Source organism: Psammomys obesus, unplaced genomic scaffold, assembly GCF_907164565.1.
Source record: "Psammomys obesus unplaced genomic scaffold, mPsaObe1.curated_primary_1811, whole genome shotgun sequence".
In the NCBI taxonomy this organism is placed as follows: Eukaryota; Metazoa; Chordata; class Mammalia; order Rodentia; family Muridae; genus Psammomys; species Psammomys obesus.
This window is the reverse complement of record NW_026585644.1, coordinates 20510296-20530589: the sequence shown is the minus strand read 5'-3', so window position 1 is coordinate 20530589 and position 20294 is coordinate 20510296. Positions and strand designations below refer to the sequence as shown.

General features: G+C 40.3%; 1 protein-coding gene across 2 annotated transcripts in view; it reads left to right on the top strand.

The window, feature by feature from the left end:
* The first annotated feature begins 1131 nt into the window (after positions 1–1131).
* Rock2 (Rho associated coiled-coil containing protein kinase 2) overlaps positions 1132–20294 on the top strand; it is a 95649-nt gene continuing 76486 nt past the window's right edge. For both annotated transcript variants that reach the window (XM_055625474.1, XM_055625465.1), the window contains exon 1: positions 1132–1603. In XM_055625474.1, coding sequence (XP_055481449.1) covers positions 1463–1603 — 141 coding nt within the window. In that variant the 5' untranslated portion in view covers positions 1132–1462. The remainder of the gene's footprint in view (positions 1604–20294) is intronic.

The following is a 20294-nucleotide window of genomic DNA, read 5'->3' as shown; positions in this document are numbered from 1 at the left end:
AGTAAATTGCCCTCTTCAGCATCTTTAGAAAGGGGGAAAATCCCATTTAATTAGAAACAAGTGTATTTTCATTTGTTTAGCTGCTCATTTCAGAGTATTCACAATTCCTTTTGCATCTTTCACTTCAGTACTTTTCTCTTATTCTCAACCAGCCTGCAATGCTTGCAGAATTCTTCCCGTGAATGTGACAGAGCTTGTTTGGATTATTCAGTTGCTGGACGACTGGGTCCACTCCCAGGGCTTTGGTCATTATGAACATTCTGACTAGCCCTGCTGTAAACATCTTCACGCAAAGTCCTCCCCTCTTTGGATCATTTCCTTACACTTGGACTTCCTTAAATGGGCTTACTGGGTCAAAGGGGCTCTGTGAACAGTTTTATAGCTCTTGGCACATAGTTTTCAGATTGCGCCGAGAGGATCGTCGACCAATGATTCGGGGGCAGCGAGAGGGCAGGAATGTGGAGAAGCAGCCCCTCTTTTACTCCTCAAAGCAGGGACTCCGCGAATGCAGAAGAGTTCCTTATTGCCCTCCCGTTCCCTCCGCCTGGCCAGTGCCTAAGGTCTAAGTCTAGGGACACACCGCGATCAGGGAAGAGCACAAAGGTTTCGGAGGGCACAAAGATTTCGGAGAGCGACTCCTCCCTCCAGGCTTCCCAACCCCTGGAATCAAAAGAGTCTCAGACACCTAGCGCAGGTTAGGGGCGCGGCCTCCCCGCCCCCTATAGCCCCAGGCTATGGCCCCGGGCCCGCAGGCCCGGGTAGGGCGCTGACCCGGGGCGCTGCAGTTCGGCGCGGCGTGCATAGCTGCGCGCTGAGTCAGCGGGACACGGCGGGAGGGGGGCGCGGACGTCAGCTAGGCCGCGGGGTCCGGCGGGCGACGCGGGGCACGCGACGGGGACCACGGGGCATCGCGCTGCCACCCGCTCCGACTCCGAGCTCCGGGAGCGGGACAGACGACGCAACCAGACCAGTGGAGAGGGAGCGGAAAAGAAGCTTCGCAGCTCCGCTCCGCGGCGGGGCGGGGCCGGAGGCCAGGGGGCGGGGCGTGCAGCGAGGACGCGCCGGGGTGGGCGGGGCGGGGGAGCGCGCGGCCGACCCGCGGGCGGAGGGGCTTGTGGGTAGCGGCGGCGCGCGGCCGGGAAGGGCCGCGGCGCGGACTGCGTGCGAGGGGAGCGGGCTTGTGGGCGCGCGAGGCAGCCGGCGGCGACATGCGGGCGGACGGGCGGCGGCCCTAGCGGCCTGAGCCCCGAGGGCGGGGCGGTGCGGCGCGGGCGCCCCTTCCCCGCTCCCGCCCGCGGGGTCCTGGCGAGCTCGCTACGGGCCGGGCGGCGCGCGTGCGGCTGAGGGGCGGGGACGCCGTGTGCCTCGCTGCACCCGGCCGGGCCGGGCGGCTCCTCAGACAGCGGCGCGCGGCGGGCCCGGGCAGAGGTTCCGCGGGCGGCGCTAGGCCGGGCGAAGCGGCATGAGCCGGCCCCCACCGACGGGGAAAATGCCCAGCGCCCCCGAGGCCGCGCCGGGGGACGGGGCGGGCGCGGGCCGCCAGAGGAAGCTGGAGGCGCTCATCCGAGACCCTCGCTCGCCCATCAACGTGGAGAGCTTGCTGGTAGGTGCCGGCTTGGGAGGGAGCTCCCCGCCCTGCCTGGTCCCCGTTGGCCCACCCGCGCAGCTTCCGGCTGTCCGGGGGGACTGGAGACTCAGGTTCCGGAGTGGAGACCCCACCGGGGATTCCTCCGATCCACCCCCCTGTGCACGGGTGTCATCTCGGCCGCCCCCTTTTCTTGGAGCGCGCTGGGAGGAAACACCCCTGGTCTCCTTCCCGCCTACCTAGTCGGTTTAGGGCGGAAAGGTGGAGGATTGGCTGTGCTTCCTACCCCAGACTAGCTAATTTGAAAGTGTCACACAGCGTGGGAGCTAGGGTGAAATCCAGGGAGAAAGAAACCCGATGCTCTCCCTATTGGGAGTACCACCTGGGGTACATGACAAAGAGCTGCCCTCCCTCCGTCCTCTGCGTCGGGAATCTGGGAGCGCACAGCTCAAGTTTGCTTCTTTTCAGTTGCCCTTGGACATTCCATAGTAGCTGTTTAGTGCATTTGAATTTATGTAAATTAAATTTCCGGAGATTGTTGCTCCGGAGCCAAGACATGAGTTTGAATTGTAGAATGGAATAAATCTCTCTCCTTCTCGTCTTGCCCATAGTATTCAAAATACAAAATAAGAGCCTCGGGAAGGCTGCTGGCTGGAGCTCGATTAAGAAAATAACGCGTTTTACAATAAACGCCGCATAGAATGCTGTCATAGTTCTGGTCTTTTTGGGGGAAGCGATTATGTTTGGCAAGATAGAGATGCATTTATGGGAAAAAGTGTGACCACGTATCCTGAAGAGAAGGCGAAAAAAGACACTCTGGCTATCAGCTCTGGAGGGCTAGTCATAGGGTGGGTGATCAGGCATTCTGTGCCAAAAAGCATGTCAACTCTGGGCCCTACTAGGAGAAGCCTAGTGACTCTGTGATGAGAAAAACTGTCTCCTCCCTTTCCACTGACTAACTTTTCTTCTGAGGCCGTTGGTTATCCTTTGAGGTTTCTGGAATCATTTGCAGAGTGACTCAGTCCTGTTTGGCCACAATGCAGGAACTGACTAGAGAGTGGGTATCTTTCTATAGGATGTGTAGATGTAGAGATTTGGCTTTTGGGGGGTGAGTTGGGGGAGGGTTATTTATTTATTTTGCCTGGTAGTAGGTTTCTGTGTTCTTTTAGGACAGTTTTTGGAAGTCTTTAGCTCAGAGTAGGATTAGTTGCATGGAGGTCATAGCCCTTCTGTAGATAAAGCAAAGCTTCTCTGGCGTCACTGCCAGCATTTTCACTTTGGTATTTCGCTCGCAAAACTTTGATCCTAGGCCAGAAAGTTCAGTTAAAAATAGTATCTGTAAATCTCAAATATTCACCAGGCTCATTCTCAATCCCAGATAGAAATGTCTTTACATTTCACATCCATCTCTTGTATTTTAGTGATGTTAATCATCATTATTAGGATCATTCTGAGCTTGGAACTAAGCTGTTTAATACCTGTGACATGACAGTTTGTCTTATTAAAATATTTCTTGAATTATTACACATGGTCAGTAACAGTTTAGTTCCTTCATTGAATAATTAGTACAGCCAAGACCCACATTTGTTATTGTGACATTTACTGTTATGAGGGTTGACATCCGTTTGATGATTTGACAGCAGGCTTACTGCTGTTTTTAGTTGATTACACTTCATTGAGAGTCAGTACAAGTCTTGTTCTAGAGTGCAGCAAATGTTATTAAGTCAGAAAGTGCCCTTTATTCCCTAGATTAAGGACCTTGGTCCTCTTGTTGCACATTGATAGATACTGAAAACATTGGTAAAGTTAAAATAATTATTTCTAAGTTATGTGTATTTTATTGTAGAATATTAGAATGAATAATGTGCTGGTTGGTTTTATGTCAGTTTGACAAAAGCAGGAGTTAACTGAAAGGAAGGACCATCAGTTGAGAAAATGTCTCCATAAGACCCAGCTATAGGATATTTTCCTAATTAATGATTGATGAGGGAAAGCCCAGCCCATTATGGGTGATGCCAACCCTGGCTGACAGACCTGGGTTTGGTAAACAGGCTGAGCAAGGCATGGGGAGCAAGCCAGTAAGCAGTACTCCAAGGCTTCTGCATAAGCACCTTCTTCCAGTTTTCTGCCGTTTTGAGTTCTTATCCTGACTTCCTGTGCTGTGGAAGTGTAAGCCAAATAAACCCTTTCCTTCCAAGTTGCTTTGGTCATGGTGGTTCATTACAGCAATGGTAACCCTGACTACGAGAATTTTTAAAAATTTTAATTGTAGTAGTATACATAAAATGTGCCATTTAAACCATGTTGAAGTGCACGATTGTATGATATTAAATACGTTCACATTGTTGTGCCAATCATCACTGCCATTCATTCTCAACCTTTTTATTCCTCCAAGTTTTAATTCAGCATATTAGTCTTTAAACTGACATTATAAAAATTGTTTTTTAAAATATTTATGAAATAGTAGCTGTTATTACTTTAAAGATCTGAAATCTTACTATGAGATGTATTTCACAGATAATCATTGCTTTACATAACCTTGTATTTCTTTTGGTTTTATTCTAGAAAAATATCTTCAATAGTTTAATACAAACACAGCATGGAATTTAGTTACTGTTTTCAAAAGCTTCGAAAGCACTATGGCACTCGATGGTGAAACATACCAGGATTTTCTGAAACATGTTTTCAGTAGGCTAGGTACACCATTCATAGGAAGAAAAGTTACACAAGATAGCATACAGTATCAGTGCATGGTACATCCTTACACCCATTTGACTTCTGAGTGCATTTGACAAATTTTTGTTAGCTTTGTTTTCTTTGAGGTAGGAAATGATTTTTGTTACAGATATTTCTTGTTACACAGTTTTAGGTGCATGCAATTATCATTTTGAGTTTGCCGTCATAAGTGCTAATCATTGTCAAGCTTATGTAGGGCTGGATTCCAGAACACTATCAGTGTGCAGACGAAATTATCTTGTTTCTGTGCAGAGGCTAGTTGCTTTATTTGGCCCTAAAATAAGCAACTCTTTTGAAGTTGCAGATTGTAAGCTGGTTGGTACTATTTAAAAATAGTTTCAAGAGAGATTTGCTTCTGTAATTAAAAACAAAACAAAACAAAACAAAACTATCTTGTGTGTTTGAGTGTGGGCATGTGCCATGTGGGCATGGCACATGTGTGTGGAGGTCAGAGGACAACTGTGGGAGTCAGTTCTCTACTCCTATCTATATCACCTAGAGATCAAATTCAGGTCATGTGGTTTTCAGGCTTGATGGGAAGTAAGTACCTGTACAGCTGAGTCTTTTTGAAGGTCATTGTTTGAAATATTTCTAAGGGAGGACCTTAAGTGATGCTCATTTGTAGTGTTTGAAACTTTTGGTATGCCTCTGTTTTGTTGTCACAGATCCTCACATTGCTTGCCCTGTGTGTTTTAGTTAACATGTATTCTGGAGAAATGTCTTAAGGTTTGTGCTTTGGGTTTTTCTTTAGTTCTTTCAAAGAGTATGCAGTCATGGTAACCTATGGGTTTTGTGAATGGGTAAAGGTGATCAAGTATTTATTTATAATTTCAATAGGAGGAAAAACAAAATACCCATTAAAACTTTTTAAATTTACGTTTATTTATGTGTGTGTGTTTTGGGTGGGGTGTTGTGTGTCATGGCACAGGTGTGGAGGTCAGAGGACAATTTGCAGGAGTTTTCTTCTACCATGAGGATTCCAGTAATCAAACTAAGGCTATCAGGCTTGGCATCAACTCTCTGTAACTGCCGAGCCATCTGCTTGGCCCCAGAAACACCTATTAGGACTGGTACCTGCCATCTGTATGAAAATATTACTATGTGGAAATTTTATTTTTGGTAGTTGTGGGTATTGAGCTTAAGACCTTGCATATGCAAGGTGAATGTTGCCTCCATCTCCATGAAATACTTACTGTAGTGCCTAGGTTCTTTCCATGTAGTGCTGGCTTTTCACCCGATTACAATACAGTTGCACATGTTCACTCCTCTGAAAGTTATGACTGAAACTCTTTTGCAGATGTAATAAAAATGAGATAGAATAAAAGATGAACAAATATTTTGTACATACTCATTTGTGAAGTAGAAGGTATACATTTAGAATGTACAGATTAATTACTTTAAAAAACATATTTAGGTTATTTTTTACATTTATTTATTTGTGAGTACGTGTGTAGAGAACTGAGGAAAACTTTTAGTTGATTCTTACTATGTGGGCTTTGAGATCTAACTCAGGTTTGTCAGGCTAGGCACTAGTGTTCTTTCCTGCTTGCTAAGCCATTTATACTATAGATATTATAAATACATTTAATAAATGTTATAATCTGGGCAAGGTGTGCACACCTGATTTTATCCCAGCACTCAGAAGGCAGAGGCAGGCAGAGCTCTATGAGTTTGAGGCTAGCCTGGTCTATAGAGTGATTTCCAAGCCAGCCCCAGCTACGTAGTGAGTTCTTGCCGTAAAATAAATTTTGTTATGAATGATTTGTGCTAAGTCTTTGTAAGGACTTGTTTTTATTTTTCTTGGGTTGAAATGAGGTAGAATTGCTGTGTCATAGGATATGTGTATGTTTGCTTTTTTAGGAAATGACCAGATCTTTTTAAAGTGGTTATACTATTTTACACTTGTGCCAACAAGAGAAGGGAGAATTCCAGTTGTTCTCCATCTTTCATAACATTAAAAAAAATCCTGTGGTGGGTCATGGTTGGTCACTGTGTTGTAATTTGCACATTCTGATGACTACTGCATATACTGGCTATTTATATATAAATATGTGAATCATCTGTTAGAGTATTTGCCCCTTTGAAAAGTTGGGGCTATCATATAAGGTTTTATGTGCTAGACATAGAAATGATTTTGTGTGTAAAGGAAATGCTGTGAAATTTGCTTTGTGAATATTTTTTCTTAGTGTGTGCTATGTCTGTTTCTAACCATTTCAAAAATTGTTACTGTTTTTTTTTTTTTTTTTTTTTCCCACCCAAGTAATTGTAGTCCTATCTCTTGGAAATGCCCTCTTTTGCTTTTATTCTAAAAGCTTTATGAGTTAACATTTATATATAGGTCTAGGATACATTTCATCAAGTTAAGTGTAGGTGTGAGTTAGGGACTGAAGCTGATTTTCTTTTTTTCTCACATGACTGGTTACTCAGACTGCTCACTACTCAGCACCATTCTTATTATCATCATAATCATCATTGTCATTTTGTGAAAAGTGGTTTTCCTTTTTTGCTGGGTTGCTTTGTCATCTTTGCCAAAAATCAGTTTAGAAATAGACTTTTGTGTATTTTCTTAATAGTCATCTTCAAATTCTTAGTTATGGTTATGTTGTCTAACTAAGCTTTGTTTAAAACTCATTTTAGTTTTATCTGTGGAAATAGGCAGCTGGCCAGCCATGGCTGGGAAGATAGGAAGCATCTTACCTTTAAAATTATTCTACAGTGGTTGCTCATGAGGAGGGTTACTGGGAAAGAGAAAGTTGATGGCTCAGGATGGATGACCTTATAGGCCCAGGATGACATGTCACTGAAAATCTAAAGGGCTCAGTTGATAGAGGTGCTTGCTGCCAAGCCTGGTGACCTTGAGTTTGGTCTTGGGACTCATGGTGGACAAAGAGAATTGATTCCCACAAGTTATCCTCTGATCTCTACATATGCACAGTGGCACATACACACAAGAAATATAAACAAAAAAGAAAAAGAAAAACACAGCTCAGAAAAAGCACAATTACTTTTAATAGGCTAGCTTATTATATGGAGCTTAATATGCAAGTTAGTATCAAGTCACGGTGCTTGCCTGTTCTTTATCCTTGCTGAGAGCTGCTCCTTCCATTTGTGCTTTCCTGCTCCTTGAAGGGGTGATCACACTATGTAGATGTTTTTGGACAAGTCTGCAGATGGCTTGTTTTAAATGACCTTCATTTACCTTTTTGGAAAGTATTCTGTTGACGGTGGCTAGTCTCTTCATTCTCATATTCGTTTATTCTTCTCCTTTCTGATAATAGGGTTGCTTTTTGGTTCATTGGTGTTAACTCTTTTGGAGAATATTTCTAAGGACTTATGGCTTGTTTTCCAGGTATCTAAAGTTTTTTTTTTATAATTGGTTTTATATTTACTGCCTCATTTACTTTATTCTGTAAAAGATTTTTGAACAATTTTGGTTATGATGTAAGTGATAGAAAATTTATTTTTAAGGGATTACAGATTGGGAACTAGTTTCTAACACTTCCCTACACATGCTACAGTACAGATGAACCTCAAAACATTCTCCTGGGGAAAGAAGCCACATGCAGTGATGGCATATTGTGTGTGACAATTTAAGTAAAGGTTAGCTTTTAGCTCTGGAGATGAGAAGGGACTTCTTTTAGTAGAAGCAAGCCTGCTGTACTACTTGGGTAATAGTGCTGAGGAAGTCTTACAGTGTTAAAGTATTGCATTTTTAATGCTTTCTGGCCATTGACGTTATTTATTTAATTTACTTATTGTTGTAAAGTGAAGAACGCACTGTATAGCCGACTGGTCTTGAATGCCCTTTGTAGCCCAGGCTGCCCCTGAGCTCAAGAACCTCCGTTCTCAGCTTCCTGAGTACTAGGGTGATAGGTATGGGGGCAATACCTGGCTTGTGAGTTTAATTTTATGCATAGAATATAAACTCTATTAGGATATAGCTGTTTTTGTCTTCCTGTTACGTTCTTTAGCTATTTGTTGAATTAAAAAGTAATTCAGTTTTAAGTAATAGGAGTGAATCTTTTTAATATAATTTATTTATTACAATTTATTCAGTTTGTATCCCAGCTGTAGCCCACCCTCATTCCATCCCAGTCCATCTCTCCCCCCTTCCCTTTCTCCGCCCCTTCCTTTCTCCCTCCCCCTTTCCTTTATCCCTTCCTCCCTTACCTCCTCCCATTCCACTTTCCCAGTCCACTGGTAGTGGAGGGCCTCCTCCCCTTATAGGAGTGAATCTTTAGAGGTGTTTTTCCTCTAGAAGTGATATTACAGCAGACCCCAAGTAAACATTTTGATACGTTTCTGTTATTTGGCCCTGGTCTATCCATAAGAAGGAAGATAGCAAATATTTGTATGCTCAGAGGATAGGTTTGAGAGATTAGAATAGTTGGTTTTGTAGGAAAAGTAATTGTATTGTAGACATTTTCCAGGTTGTACTGAAACGGTGTGTCTAGAAAAAGATAAAAATTAATTTTATTCTGTGTTTTTGGTGAAGTTAAGACACTGTGAGCTAAATAGCCTCTAATCATTTGTGTGCCATCTGTTCCCCTGCCTTAGATTCTAGTTAATCACATCTAGTTCCCTGTGGAGCCAGGTGATTTCTGTGTTGTCAGCTTTTCATGATCAAGAAGAGGTGAAATGACGGTAGTAAGTTTCAGGTTATCCTTCAAAACAGTATATTGGCTGTTAGTAATAAAGCAATATTTGCTTACTAACAAAATTAAAAACAAAGTCAAAGGGCATGTGAGATTTTGATCAAGAATGCAGATGTCTCCCAGCAGTGGGATGCAGAGACAGACAGATCTGTGAATTCGAGGCCAGCCTGGTCTGCAAAGTGAGTTTTAGGACAGCTGGGGCTAAACAGAGAAACCCTGTCTTACAAAACCTGGAAAGAGAGGAGTAAAAACTCAGTCATTAGAAGTCGTAGTGAGGGGCTAGAGAGATGGCTCAGTGGTTATGAGGACCAGCTGCTCTTCAAGAGGACCTGGGTTCAATCCTCAGCCCTCATGTGGCAGCTCATAGCTGTCAGTTCCAGTTCTAGGGGATCCACCCCAATGCAAAAAAAAAAAAAAAAAAAAAAAAAAAGTCGTGGTGAAAGACTATATTCAAAAACTTTCAGATAGCAAGCATATTTCAAAACTTTTATTACATTTTAGATTTATTTGTGTGTATGTATATGTGTTCATGGGTATGTATGTGCCACTCGGAAGTCAAAGGACAATTTTTGAGAGTATCTCCTACCAGGGAATCAAACTCAGATTATCAGACATGGCAGCAGATGTTTTTACACATTGAGCCATTTTGCCAATTCCATGATTATTAACATTTTATTTGACTTTTTTCCTATTTAATGTTTGTAATGTTTCCTTTTCTAATAAATGTAATTGCCTGTTCTATATTTAAAAGTTGCAAAAAAAATTTTGAGTTAGAGTTACCCTTTCTGTTTAGTGGTATTCTATTAGAGAAAGGGAGTAATATATAATACAGTATTTGCTTGTAAATCCTTCATAATGGTTGAATATATAAGTATAATTTGCAGGCATAGACACTGTCCATCTGTCTATCTCTTAATTTATTCTTAGAATAAATTAGATCTCAGGTCTGAGATCAGAGTCTGGCTGAGGAACAAGTATTAAATGATACTGTTGTTTTCTAGCTTTTCATGCTATTTTTATTTCCATCAGTATTTTTTGTTTCAGTTTGTTTTGGGGGGTAGGGTGTTTATTATGTAAAGCTGGCTGTCCTGGAACTATGTAGAGACCAGGCTGGGCTTGAACTCACAGAGATCTACCTGTCTCTGCCTCCTGAGTGCTGGGAATAAAAGCATGTGCTACCACACCTGAGCTTCATTGAGGTATTCTTTATTTGCTATAAATTCATCCATTTTACATTTGCAGTTTAATTAAACTGTCACTTAATATAGAAGTTCTCATTACCTCTAAAATTCTGTTGTGTAGGTTCTCAGTCAGTCCTGACTTAAGTCCCAGCTCCTGCTCTGCATCTATAAGTTTATCTTTGTGTGTGTGTTTGTGTGAATTCTACATAAATGGTACTCTACAGTTATATTAGTTACTTTTACTTTTTTAAAAAAATTATATTGGTTACTTTTGTGTTGCTGTGATAAAACACTATGACCAAGGCAATTTGCAGAAGGTTTATTTTGGCTTACAGTCCCAGGGAGATAAGAGCCCATCCATCATGGCAAAGGAAGTATGACAGTAAGTGGCAGGCATGGAAGCAGGAACAGGGAGGTGAGAGAGCTCACATCCCTAGCCACCAGCAGGAAGCAAAGAGAACAAACTGGAAGTAGTTGAGGCTTTTTACTTTGCCTACTCCCAGTAACATACTTCTCCAACAAGGCTGCGCCTCCTAAAGGTTTTACAGCTTTTCCAAACAGCACCACCATCTGGAGTTGTTCAGATACCCACATGTGTGAGGGAGATTTCTGCTTAAATTGTCGCACACAGTATGCCATCATTGCATCTGGCTTCTTTCCCCAGTATGTTTTGAGGTTCATCTGTACTGTAGCATGTGTTAGTATTTTGTTCCTTAGTATTGCAGAATAATGTTATTGCATGAATTACATATTACATTTTGTTTATGAATTTGCCATATGTGAGGACATGTTTTTATCTCTCATGGATTTCAAGGAATGAGATTGTAGGGTCATGTGGTAGTTAATGCTTAATTTTGAAAAGCTGCCAATATTTTCTGAAATGGCTGTGCAATTTCATATTCTTTTTATTAGTGAATGATAGTACTTGCAGTGTACTTTACTAATAACATGAATTTTAGTTGGTGCTTTCTAAAGAGAGAGATTGTTCTTTTTATTTTTATTAGTGTACTCTGAATGTGGTCTAGTTTAAATCAATATATTTAAATTGTCTTTGTGCAAAGACATGCTAATCAAGTAATGAAGAGGGTTTTTTTTTCCCCTGCACATGAGAGTCATAGTTAACAAGCATTTTTCTTTTATTAAAAATAAACTTTGTTAGAGAACCTTTTACTTCTTAGTAATGAAAAACTCTTCTTGAACTGTGAAAACTGGTAGAAGCAGTGGACTCAACTAGTTGGGCTCCTTCCTATTCTCTTTTCATCTCTCTTTTTCTTGAGACAGGGTCTCACTATGTAGCCCAGGCTGGCCCCAAACTGTCTTTCCTCCTGCCTTAGCATCCCCAGTGCTAAGATTACAGGTATGTACCACCACATTTTGTTTAGTTATTGTTAAACAACACATGTTGGGGACTCTGATGTAAACATGGCTTTTCCACCTATTTTGATTTTGTTTTGGGTTCATCTTTTAATTTTAATAAGTTGTTAGGAATAAGATGATAAACATTCTGTTATTTTGAGTTAGAGTGCTGTACCTCTCTTTTCTACATACAGATTAGAAACAATTCTTATTGTTACTCTAATAATTAGGTTCCTGTAGAGTGCTAACTGCCATGATGAAACAGTTGCATTGGCTTTGTCTTTAAATACCCTGCAAATTAGTATACAGATAACGTGTCCACTCTTGTTCACAGGTGGCAATGCATGCTGATTTGTGGGGTTATTATTTGCACATTTTTGGGTCTTCTCAGATGATTCCTTATTTGAGAATTCTGTATGCATAAGACTTCAGTATTTTTCCTTTTATTTAAGCATATTTCATCTAGAATCTATACTCTTATATGATTGTAATCGTTTGGAGTTTTTACTAAATACAGCCTTTGCCCTTGAGAAGAGGGAAGGGGCTACAAGGATGTAAAGTGAATAAAATAAATAAATGAGGAAAAAAAAAAACCCAATATATTTGTTCTTGAAAAAAACAATCAGGGAAATTTTAGCAAAGAATTCTTTATTTAATTTTTCTCTCATGTTAAATTCATGTTAAAATTACTTTTGGTTGTAGGGTTTTTGTTTGTTTTTTTAAGACTACGAAGATATCCTCTGTCTTCTGAGTACTGAGTTTAAAGGAGTGTGCCACCATACTGGCTTGGTGTTTGTGTGTGTGTATGTATCAAATATATAAAATACATTAACATAGTTGTCTTGAACTGATTTTTTTTTAAGATTTATTTATTTACTATGTATACAGTGTTCTGCCTCTATGTATACTTGAGTACCAGAAGAGGGCACCAGATCTCATTATAGATGGTTGTGAGCCACCATCTGGTTGCTGGGAATTGAACTCAGGACCTTTGGAAGAACAGCCAGTGCTCTTAACCTCTGAGCCATCTCTCCAGCCCTGAACTGGTTCTTTTAAAAGCTACTGAAAATGAATTTTGTTATGTTGAATTTTTGCAAAAGCACTTGAAATATTAAATGTGGGGATACTACTGTGAACATCCTCATGTGGGGATCTCCCTTTGGAGATCCTTTTGGGGGAGCTCCCCAAGCCAGGTTTCCTGAAGTAGGTGACTGAGATAGGCAGGACTCTCCATGCATTGAAGGAGCTTTTCTGGTGATAGCGATGCACGTCATCCTCAGGAAGAAGATGAAAGGTGAAAGGTGCTGTGTATATACTTTTTTCTTGGACTGAGTGATAAAATGAGGCCCAGATGTTCAACGTCTTTTCAGAAGATAGAGTTGTGTATGTGCCTGATGTATTGAAGGATGGTAGGATCATCACATTTTATTTTTTAGGACTCTACAAATCAGATTAATTAAGGCTAGCCAGCTTCTCTGCCTTTTCTCTGTTCCTCCTTCCCTCCCTTAATTTGCTGGGCTTTCCTAAAGGAAACATAAGTTGTTTTGTTTTTTAAAGAAATACCATTGTGATAAGGTATACATAATAACAAATTTATCATTACATCTTATGCTACTTTAAAAAGTGTGTATAAAAACTTATTTCTAAGAAGTTAAAAATTTACATTAATATGTGTATGTGTGTTTGTCTGTGTACATGGTATGTACTTGTATAGGTGCACACATGCCACAGTGTATTTGTGGAAACGAGGGGACAACTTTTGGGAGTTAGTTCTCTTCCTTCCACTGTGTGAGTCCCATGGATTGAAGGATTGAATTCAGGTCTTCAGCCTTGGTAGCCAGGGCCTCCACTGGATGAGCCTCCTTATTGTCCTCAAATATATAATTTTGCTATGTGACTGCGAATGACCTTAAAGTTCCGATTTTCATTACTATGTTCATTCTTTTCCTGTTGAGATAGAATTGCATGTATACCAGAGTGGCCCAAATTTGCCATGTAGCAAACAACGGCCTTGAACTTTTGTTCTTTCTACCTCTACTTAACCCCAAGCCTTGAGATTACAGGCCTGTGCCATCATTCCCCATTTATGTAGAGCCAAAGATTGAAGCCAGGGTTTTGTGCATGTTAAGCAAGTATTCTACTAACTGGACTATCGCCTCAGCCCAAAATATGTAATTTTGATATTTCATATTTAATAAACAGAAAAGTAAAAAATAATGGTCGTCGTAGATATATTGTCAGCCTAATTTATGAGGAAAAACTTAACTAGAAATTTAAAATTGAATGTAAGTTCCTTCAAATTATAGCTCCCAAATCAGTGTGTCCTCTTTCTATCCTGTGATTATCCCTGGGTTTAGAAAACAGAGAAGGCTTCAAACATTCTTTTGTGGTATTGGCAGAGGCAGGTGGATTTCTGAGTATGCCAGCCTGGTCTACAGAGTAAGTTCTAGGATAGCCAGGGCTACCCAGAGAAAATCTGTCTCAGAAAAACAAACAACCCCCCCCAACAACAACAAAAAGAAAACAAAAAAAGTGTAAAATACAATCTATTTTTTTCCAGTTTTTGTTTTTTCAAAACAGGATATCTCTGTGTAGCCTTGGATGTCCTGGACTTGCTTTGTAGACCAGGCTGTCTGCAAACTCACAGAGATCCGCCTGCCTCTGCTTCCCTGAGTGCTGGGAGTACAGATGTGTGTCACCGCATCTGACTTACAATCTTCATTTTTAAAACAATTTTTAATTTTAATGTGCAAAGCAGCTTTTGAGTTATTGGTTATATCAAGCAATACTAGAGTACTGTTTAGATTTTTAAAGTGTTAAAACAATTTTTAAGATTGATTTATTTACTTTATGTATATGCGTGCTCTATCTGCATGTACACCTGCACCCTAGAAGAGGGCATCAGATCCCAATATAGATGGTTGTGAGCCACCATGTGGGTGCTAGGAGTTGAACTCAGGACCTCTGGAAGAACAGACAGTGCTCTTAAACAGCGAGCCATCTCTCCAGCTGTATTGTTTAAATAATTTTCTCAACCGGGCATAGAGGTGCATGCCTTTAGTTCTAGAACTTAGGAGGCAGAAGCAGGTAGATCTCTATGAGGCTAGCCTGGTCTACAAACCAAGTCCTAGGACAGTCAGAGTTGTTTGCTGAGAAACCCTGTATCAAAAATAAACCAAACCAAACCAGAACCAACCAACCAAATAATTGTTTTCTCCATAGAAAATTAGAGAAAACAGACAATTCATCAGTAGCTGATACGGTACCCATGTTTTACTAGTCCTTCAAGTACTTTTGATAATATAGTACTTTAATTTTTAAAAAATATTTATTTATTCATGTACATGAGTGCTCTATTTGCACATTTGACTACATGACAGAAGAGGCATTAGACAGAAGAGAGCATCAAATCCTAGTATAGATGGTTGGGAGCCACTATATGGTTGCTGGGAATTGAACTCAGGACCTCTGGAAGAGTAGCTAGTACTCTTAAACAGCTCAGCCATCTCTCCAGCCACTAGTTTTTTTGTTATTAAGGAATGTGTATATATTATCTTGTAGAAACTTGAAATATATATTGTAGAAGTTTGAAAAATTGGTGCTTATTGATTTTTAAAAAACATTTGTATGATTGTTTTGTATGCAAGTGTGTCTGTTTACCACATGTCTGCTTGCTGTCCTTGGAGTTCACATGGGGGCATTGCAGCCACTGGAACTGGAGTTAGAGATGGCTTTGAACTGCCATGTAGGGTAGGTGCTAGGCATTGAACCTGAATCCTGTGGAAGAATAGTCAGTGCTCCTAATTATCTGAGCCATCTCCAGACCGCCTGTGTTTATTGAGTTTGGAGATAATAATTATAGAACTTAGAGGAGAATGGCAGCATGGTTTTTACCTTTAATATTTTGAGTTACCATAGCTAATAAAACTGCACACTTCCGGCCAGTATCTAATGAGTATGAAGTGCTAGAGTGGCATAGTAAAAGAATCTTTAGAGTTGTAGCAGTTGGTTCGGAAGATGTAGCTGAGTCGGTAGAATGCCTTGCCTAGCATGCTCTGGCCTTAAACTCCAGCACCACGTAAAGTCAGCACAGGTTATGATCCTCAACACTCAGGCAGAGGTGGGAGGATCAGAAGTTCAAAATCATCCTTGGCTCTGTAGCAAGTTTGAGGTCAGGCTGGGCTCTGTGAGAGGCTGTCTCAAAAGATCAAACAAACAATAAACCCTAAATATTTAACTACTTTACTTATTTTTATAGGCTGGTCTATGTAGGGCGTTCAGACTAGCTAGGACTACATAGTAAGATCTTGTCTCAAAAATAAATCTACAAAATAGAATAAGGAAAAATACAATTTTTTGAAAAAAAATTTTTTTAAAAAGTTCTGAAAGTAATATATGCCTGTTAAAAATTATAAGAGATACAATCTGTAACCTTTTCTCTGTGGCCTGTGTTATTCAGGCAATAGCCTGTGATGTCAGGGTATCCCTCTTGTTTGCATTTAATAGCATAAGGCATTATTTTCTTTTTGGTCTCATGCATATAAAAGCAAGACTGCTTTCCCAGATAATCATAGCATGTGCGAGAGTCAGGTCTTTCTACCCCGTGGGTTCTGTGGACTAAGGTCATGAGTCTTTGCGTGGCAAGGACCTTTATCTTCTGAGCCATCCCACCAGTGTCAGCATACAGTCTTTTTTTTTCCCTTCCTGTTTACTGTGTAAAGTTTATTAATATTTGAAGCACTTGTAAAATGAGACACTCTGGGCAGGAAGAAGGTGTGGGAATTTACTCTGAATTTTATGGCATCTGTTTATTTTTATTTTATGACTATGGGTGCTTTGCTTTTGTGTATGTCTGTACCTCTTGCCTGCCTGGTGCCCATGAAGGTGAGAAGAAAGCATTAAGTTTCCTGGTATTGGAGTTGCAGATGGTTGTGAGCTATCATATGGGTACTGGGAATCTAACCCTGGTCCTCTGGAAGAGCAGCCACTGCTGTAACCACTGAACCATCTTTCTATCTCCACCAGCACATATTCATCAACCAACAAAATTCATGTAAACTTAATTTGGCTCTTTCCATGCTAGAAACAGACAAACCCTTTTCTAATTGTAATTGTTCCAGGCACTGGCTGGTTGCTGAGATGCCTGCTGTCTTCTCTTTCAGAGAGCTCTTGGGACTTGTTTGAACTACCAGCCTCATTTCATAGCTGCCTCTTTCTGTCTGATGTGTAAGTCCAAAGGCGCTTCTATGGTCAGTCCTTTTCTTGGCTGTTCTTCATCTGCAACAAAGTTTTCCGCTTTTGTTCTGAGGTTGACATACTTGCTTGCATCTTCAAATTCCTTCCCAAATATCAGCTTTTCCTTGCCTTAAGTACCTGTGTTTCTCCTAAGGGGGAGCCCTCTTAGAACTTGGAACGTTTGCTCTCAGTGTGTGTTTAGGGTCCTTGCCATGTAGGGTTCTCTTCATTGAGTCACCCGTGTTATCTTTCTCTTAGAACCTTCTCAGTCTGATGTACTTGGATTATCTATCTGCTACCTCTCCTCACAGCTGTCACTTGTTGACAGCTTTCTTGTCTGTATCTTATTGTTTGTTGAAGATGTAGGCATCTGACTCATAGACTTTTCGCAAGAGATTGGCACTGGATTTTGTGTGTGTGTGTGAACTTAGTGTTTACATGGACAGAGTACTCAGAATCATGCCTTTTATCTCCCAATTCCACCACCTCTTACTTTCTCCACATAATTCACTCACAGAATCCCATGTAACTGTTCTGTATCTCATTATTACCTGAAATCCACTTTGCTGTTCAGATCACAGATGTAAAACATTACGCTCTCTGTCCTGCTCTAAGCTTCTTACTGATCAGATTTTTGAGATATAAAACTCTGAACCTCTAAATTTAGCTTCCTTCACTAGTAGGCAAGAGTACAGTGTCCATCAATTCAGATCTTCTTCTACATCCTCAGTTTCCTTGCATCATTGAACCTCTTCTATATGCATCTGGCACAATCTAGGTTCCAGATCAGTTTGTCTTTGATCTACACAAAAAGTGTTTGTTGAGTAATAATGGAGGACAGTCAGACAACTAATGGATTACTAACATTGCATACTGCTGGTCACCAGTCTCTGAAAGCTGTCAAGGCAGGAGGGTAATCTTTCCTTCTCCTTAGGGGCTTTCATTTCTTTCAGCTTAGAAACAAAGTCTCTTCCACAGATGGTGTTCCTGTTTCCTGGAAAATAGAAGTCATCAAAAGATTCCTTAAGTTTCCTGTCACTTGACACACCAGTTTATCTTTTTAGTACCATTTGTTCTTCCTTTCCTTCTGTTTCACTCATGTTTTGCTTATCATCAGAAAAATCCTCAACTCCTTTACCTCTTTCTTTCTTGCTTGCTGATAAACTCTCATTGACTTTAATTTCTCTATTAATTTTTACTTCTAATTTTGCTAATGTGTTCAAATAGCTCACAAAACAATATAAATAACCAATTTGCCCCTTGAAAGAAACCTCAAGTACTATTATAGCCTCTGTCTCTTGGATCAGCATATTTCCAGGACTTGCTTGATGGTTTATGTGTTGATGACTTTGTTTTATCCACTTGCATGCTTGTGTTGCTACTTTGGACTGATATATATTTATCTGCTGGCATCTCTCCTTGATTCACTATAGTCTCTCAGAGATAAGATTGCTTGCAACTCTGCTGTGATTTGGTCTCAGACTCAGTGATTATTTCCTCTGTCATTTCTCCTGGGCCAACCCAGAAATCCAGTCCACTTCCTGCTAGTCCACTTCCCAAACACAGTTCACATCTCTCCTGCCACCTTGCTTTCTCCTCTCCTGCTCAGAAGACTGTCATATCATTTCTGTATCAGCACAGGATTTTCCTCTCCAGTGGTCTTTGCTCCAGTTTTTCTAGTCCTACAACTTTCTGTTCTCTAGCTAAAGTACTTACTGTAAATGCAAGTCTTAATTTACTCCTTAACTTAGAATACTTAAACAATGAATTTCCCATTTATTCAAGGAAAGTTAAAGTGTGCTTCTCTGGACAGAGCAGGCTGGCACATCAGTTAGATCTAGTTTCCTATCTCCTTTTTTTTTTTTTTTCTGATCATTTTCCTTTATACTTAGCTATCAGCTCTTGGAGGGCTTACTATGCTCAATACGAGCGTACTTTCCTTGGTAAGGGTTTTGCCATAATATTTTTGGAGCATTCTTTTTTGAACAGTGCCCTTTCTTGGGTCTCCAGTGCACATTTTCTTGTAGATTTGCATGAGTGCACCAAAATAAAACACACTTCCTAAAAGGTGTGAAAAACAAGCCTCTTCTCTTCTCTTCCTTTGTGGGGATCAAATTGACACATTACTGAAAGATGGTGCTTCCACTGTTTCATTCTGTGTTTACTGTCTGTGTTAGGTCTCCTTGTCTTCTGCAGCCTCTAGTCTTCTGTCACATCCAGTGTACTGTGTATTTCACATACGGGTTTTTTTTTCTCTAGAATTTTGATCTCTATCATGTACATGTTTCTGTTCGACATTTTCAATGTTTCTTGAACATAAAAAATGTATTGTGGTCAGATCACATGACATAAGATTCTCTGAGTCACTTTAAATATGCAATTCAGTACCACTCCATACATACATAGTATTGTGCAGCCATCAGCATGATCTATTTTTAAAACTTCATTACCTAAAATAGAAATACCTATCGAGCAGCAACTCCCTATCTTCACTGCAATGTTGCTATATTCTCTGCAAAGTGTTCACATGAAATCATTCAGTTTTTGCCTTTGTGTCTAGTTTATTTCAAAAAGTCATCCATTTGCATTATTCTTTGTGTCCCATAGCTCTTGTGCATGTAAGGAACGTACTTATATCTTTAATGTTCTTGATCATTATTTGTGTTGTCTGTCATTCATACATTTCTGTTCAATGTGTGTTGAATTATTTGTGTTGTCTGTCATTCATACATTTCTGTTCAATGTGTGTTGAATTTTCCCACTTCTTAGCTTGCAAGTAATGTTTTATGGGTTGATTGAATGCTTCTAATTTCAACAGTGATTTGTTGTAAGGAGCTTGGGGAGGAAAAGTAAATGATACAGCTTGCTTTTTTTTTTTTTTTTTTCCTAAACTTATTGGATTTTTATGGGATGTGAAATATACTAGAGATTAGACCTTGCTTTACACATGTATATATGATACATGTAAATATGATAGTGATATATTAGAAATTATAATGTGTGGTTCCCACCAATATAATTTCCAGTACGTGAAATTTGAAGCCATTCATAATAGTAGTTTCAATGCATTTAACAAGTACAGTGTGTGAATGAATAATGCTAATAGGAAAGGCAGTACATGCAAAGTTGGAATCTCTTTCTTTAAAAGACAGGTAGACAGCACATAGTCCATTCACAATTACTATAAAGGAGAGATCAAAGGACAGATATTCACTATTGTGAAATGGAAAGACTTTTATGGCCATTTTTATTGTTGTATATAATAATGCTTTATTCACTTAACAATTTGTCTATTAACCATCACAACCAAGATATGCAATGGTTTTATCATTCTAAATGTTTCCTCATTTTCTTTCAATCTCATCTCCCATGTCTTCTAACAGCTTCTTTAAAAACCTTTTTGTTTTTCCCGAGACGAGGTTTCTCGGTGTAGCCTTCCTTTGCTATCCTGGACTCACTTTGTAGACCAGGCTGGCTTTGAACTCACAGCGATCTGCCTGCCTCTGCCTCCCTGAGTGCTGGGATTAAAGGCATGTGCCACCACGC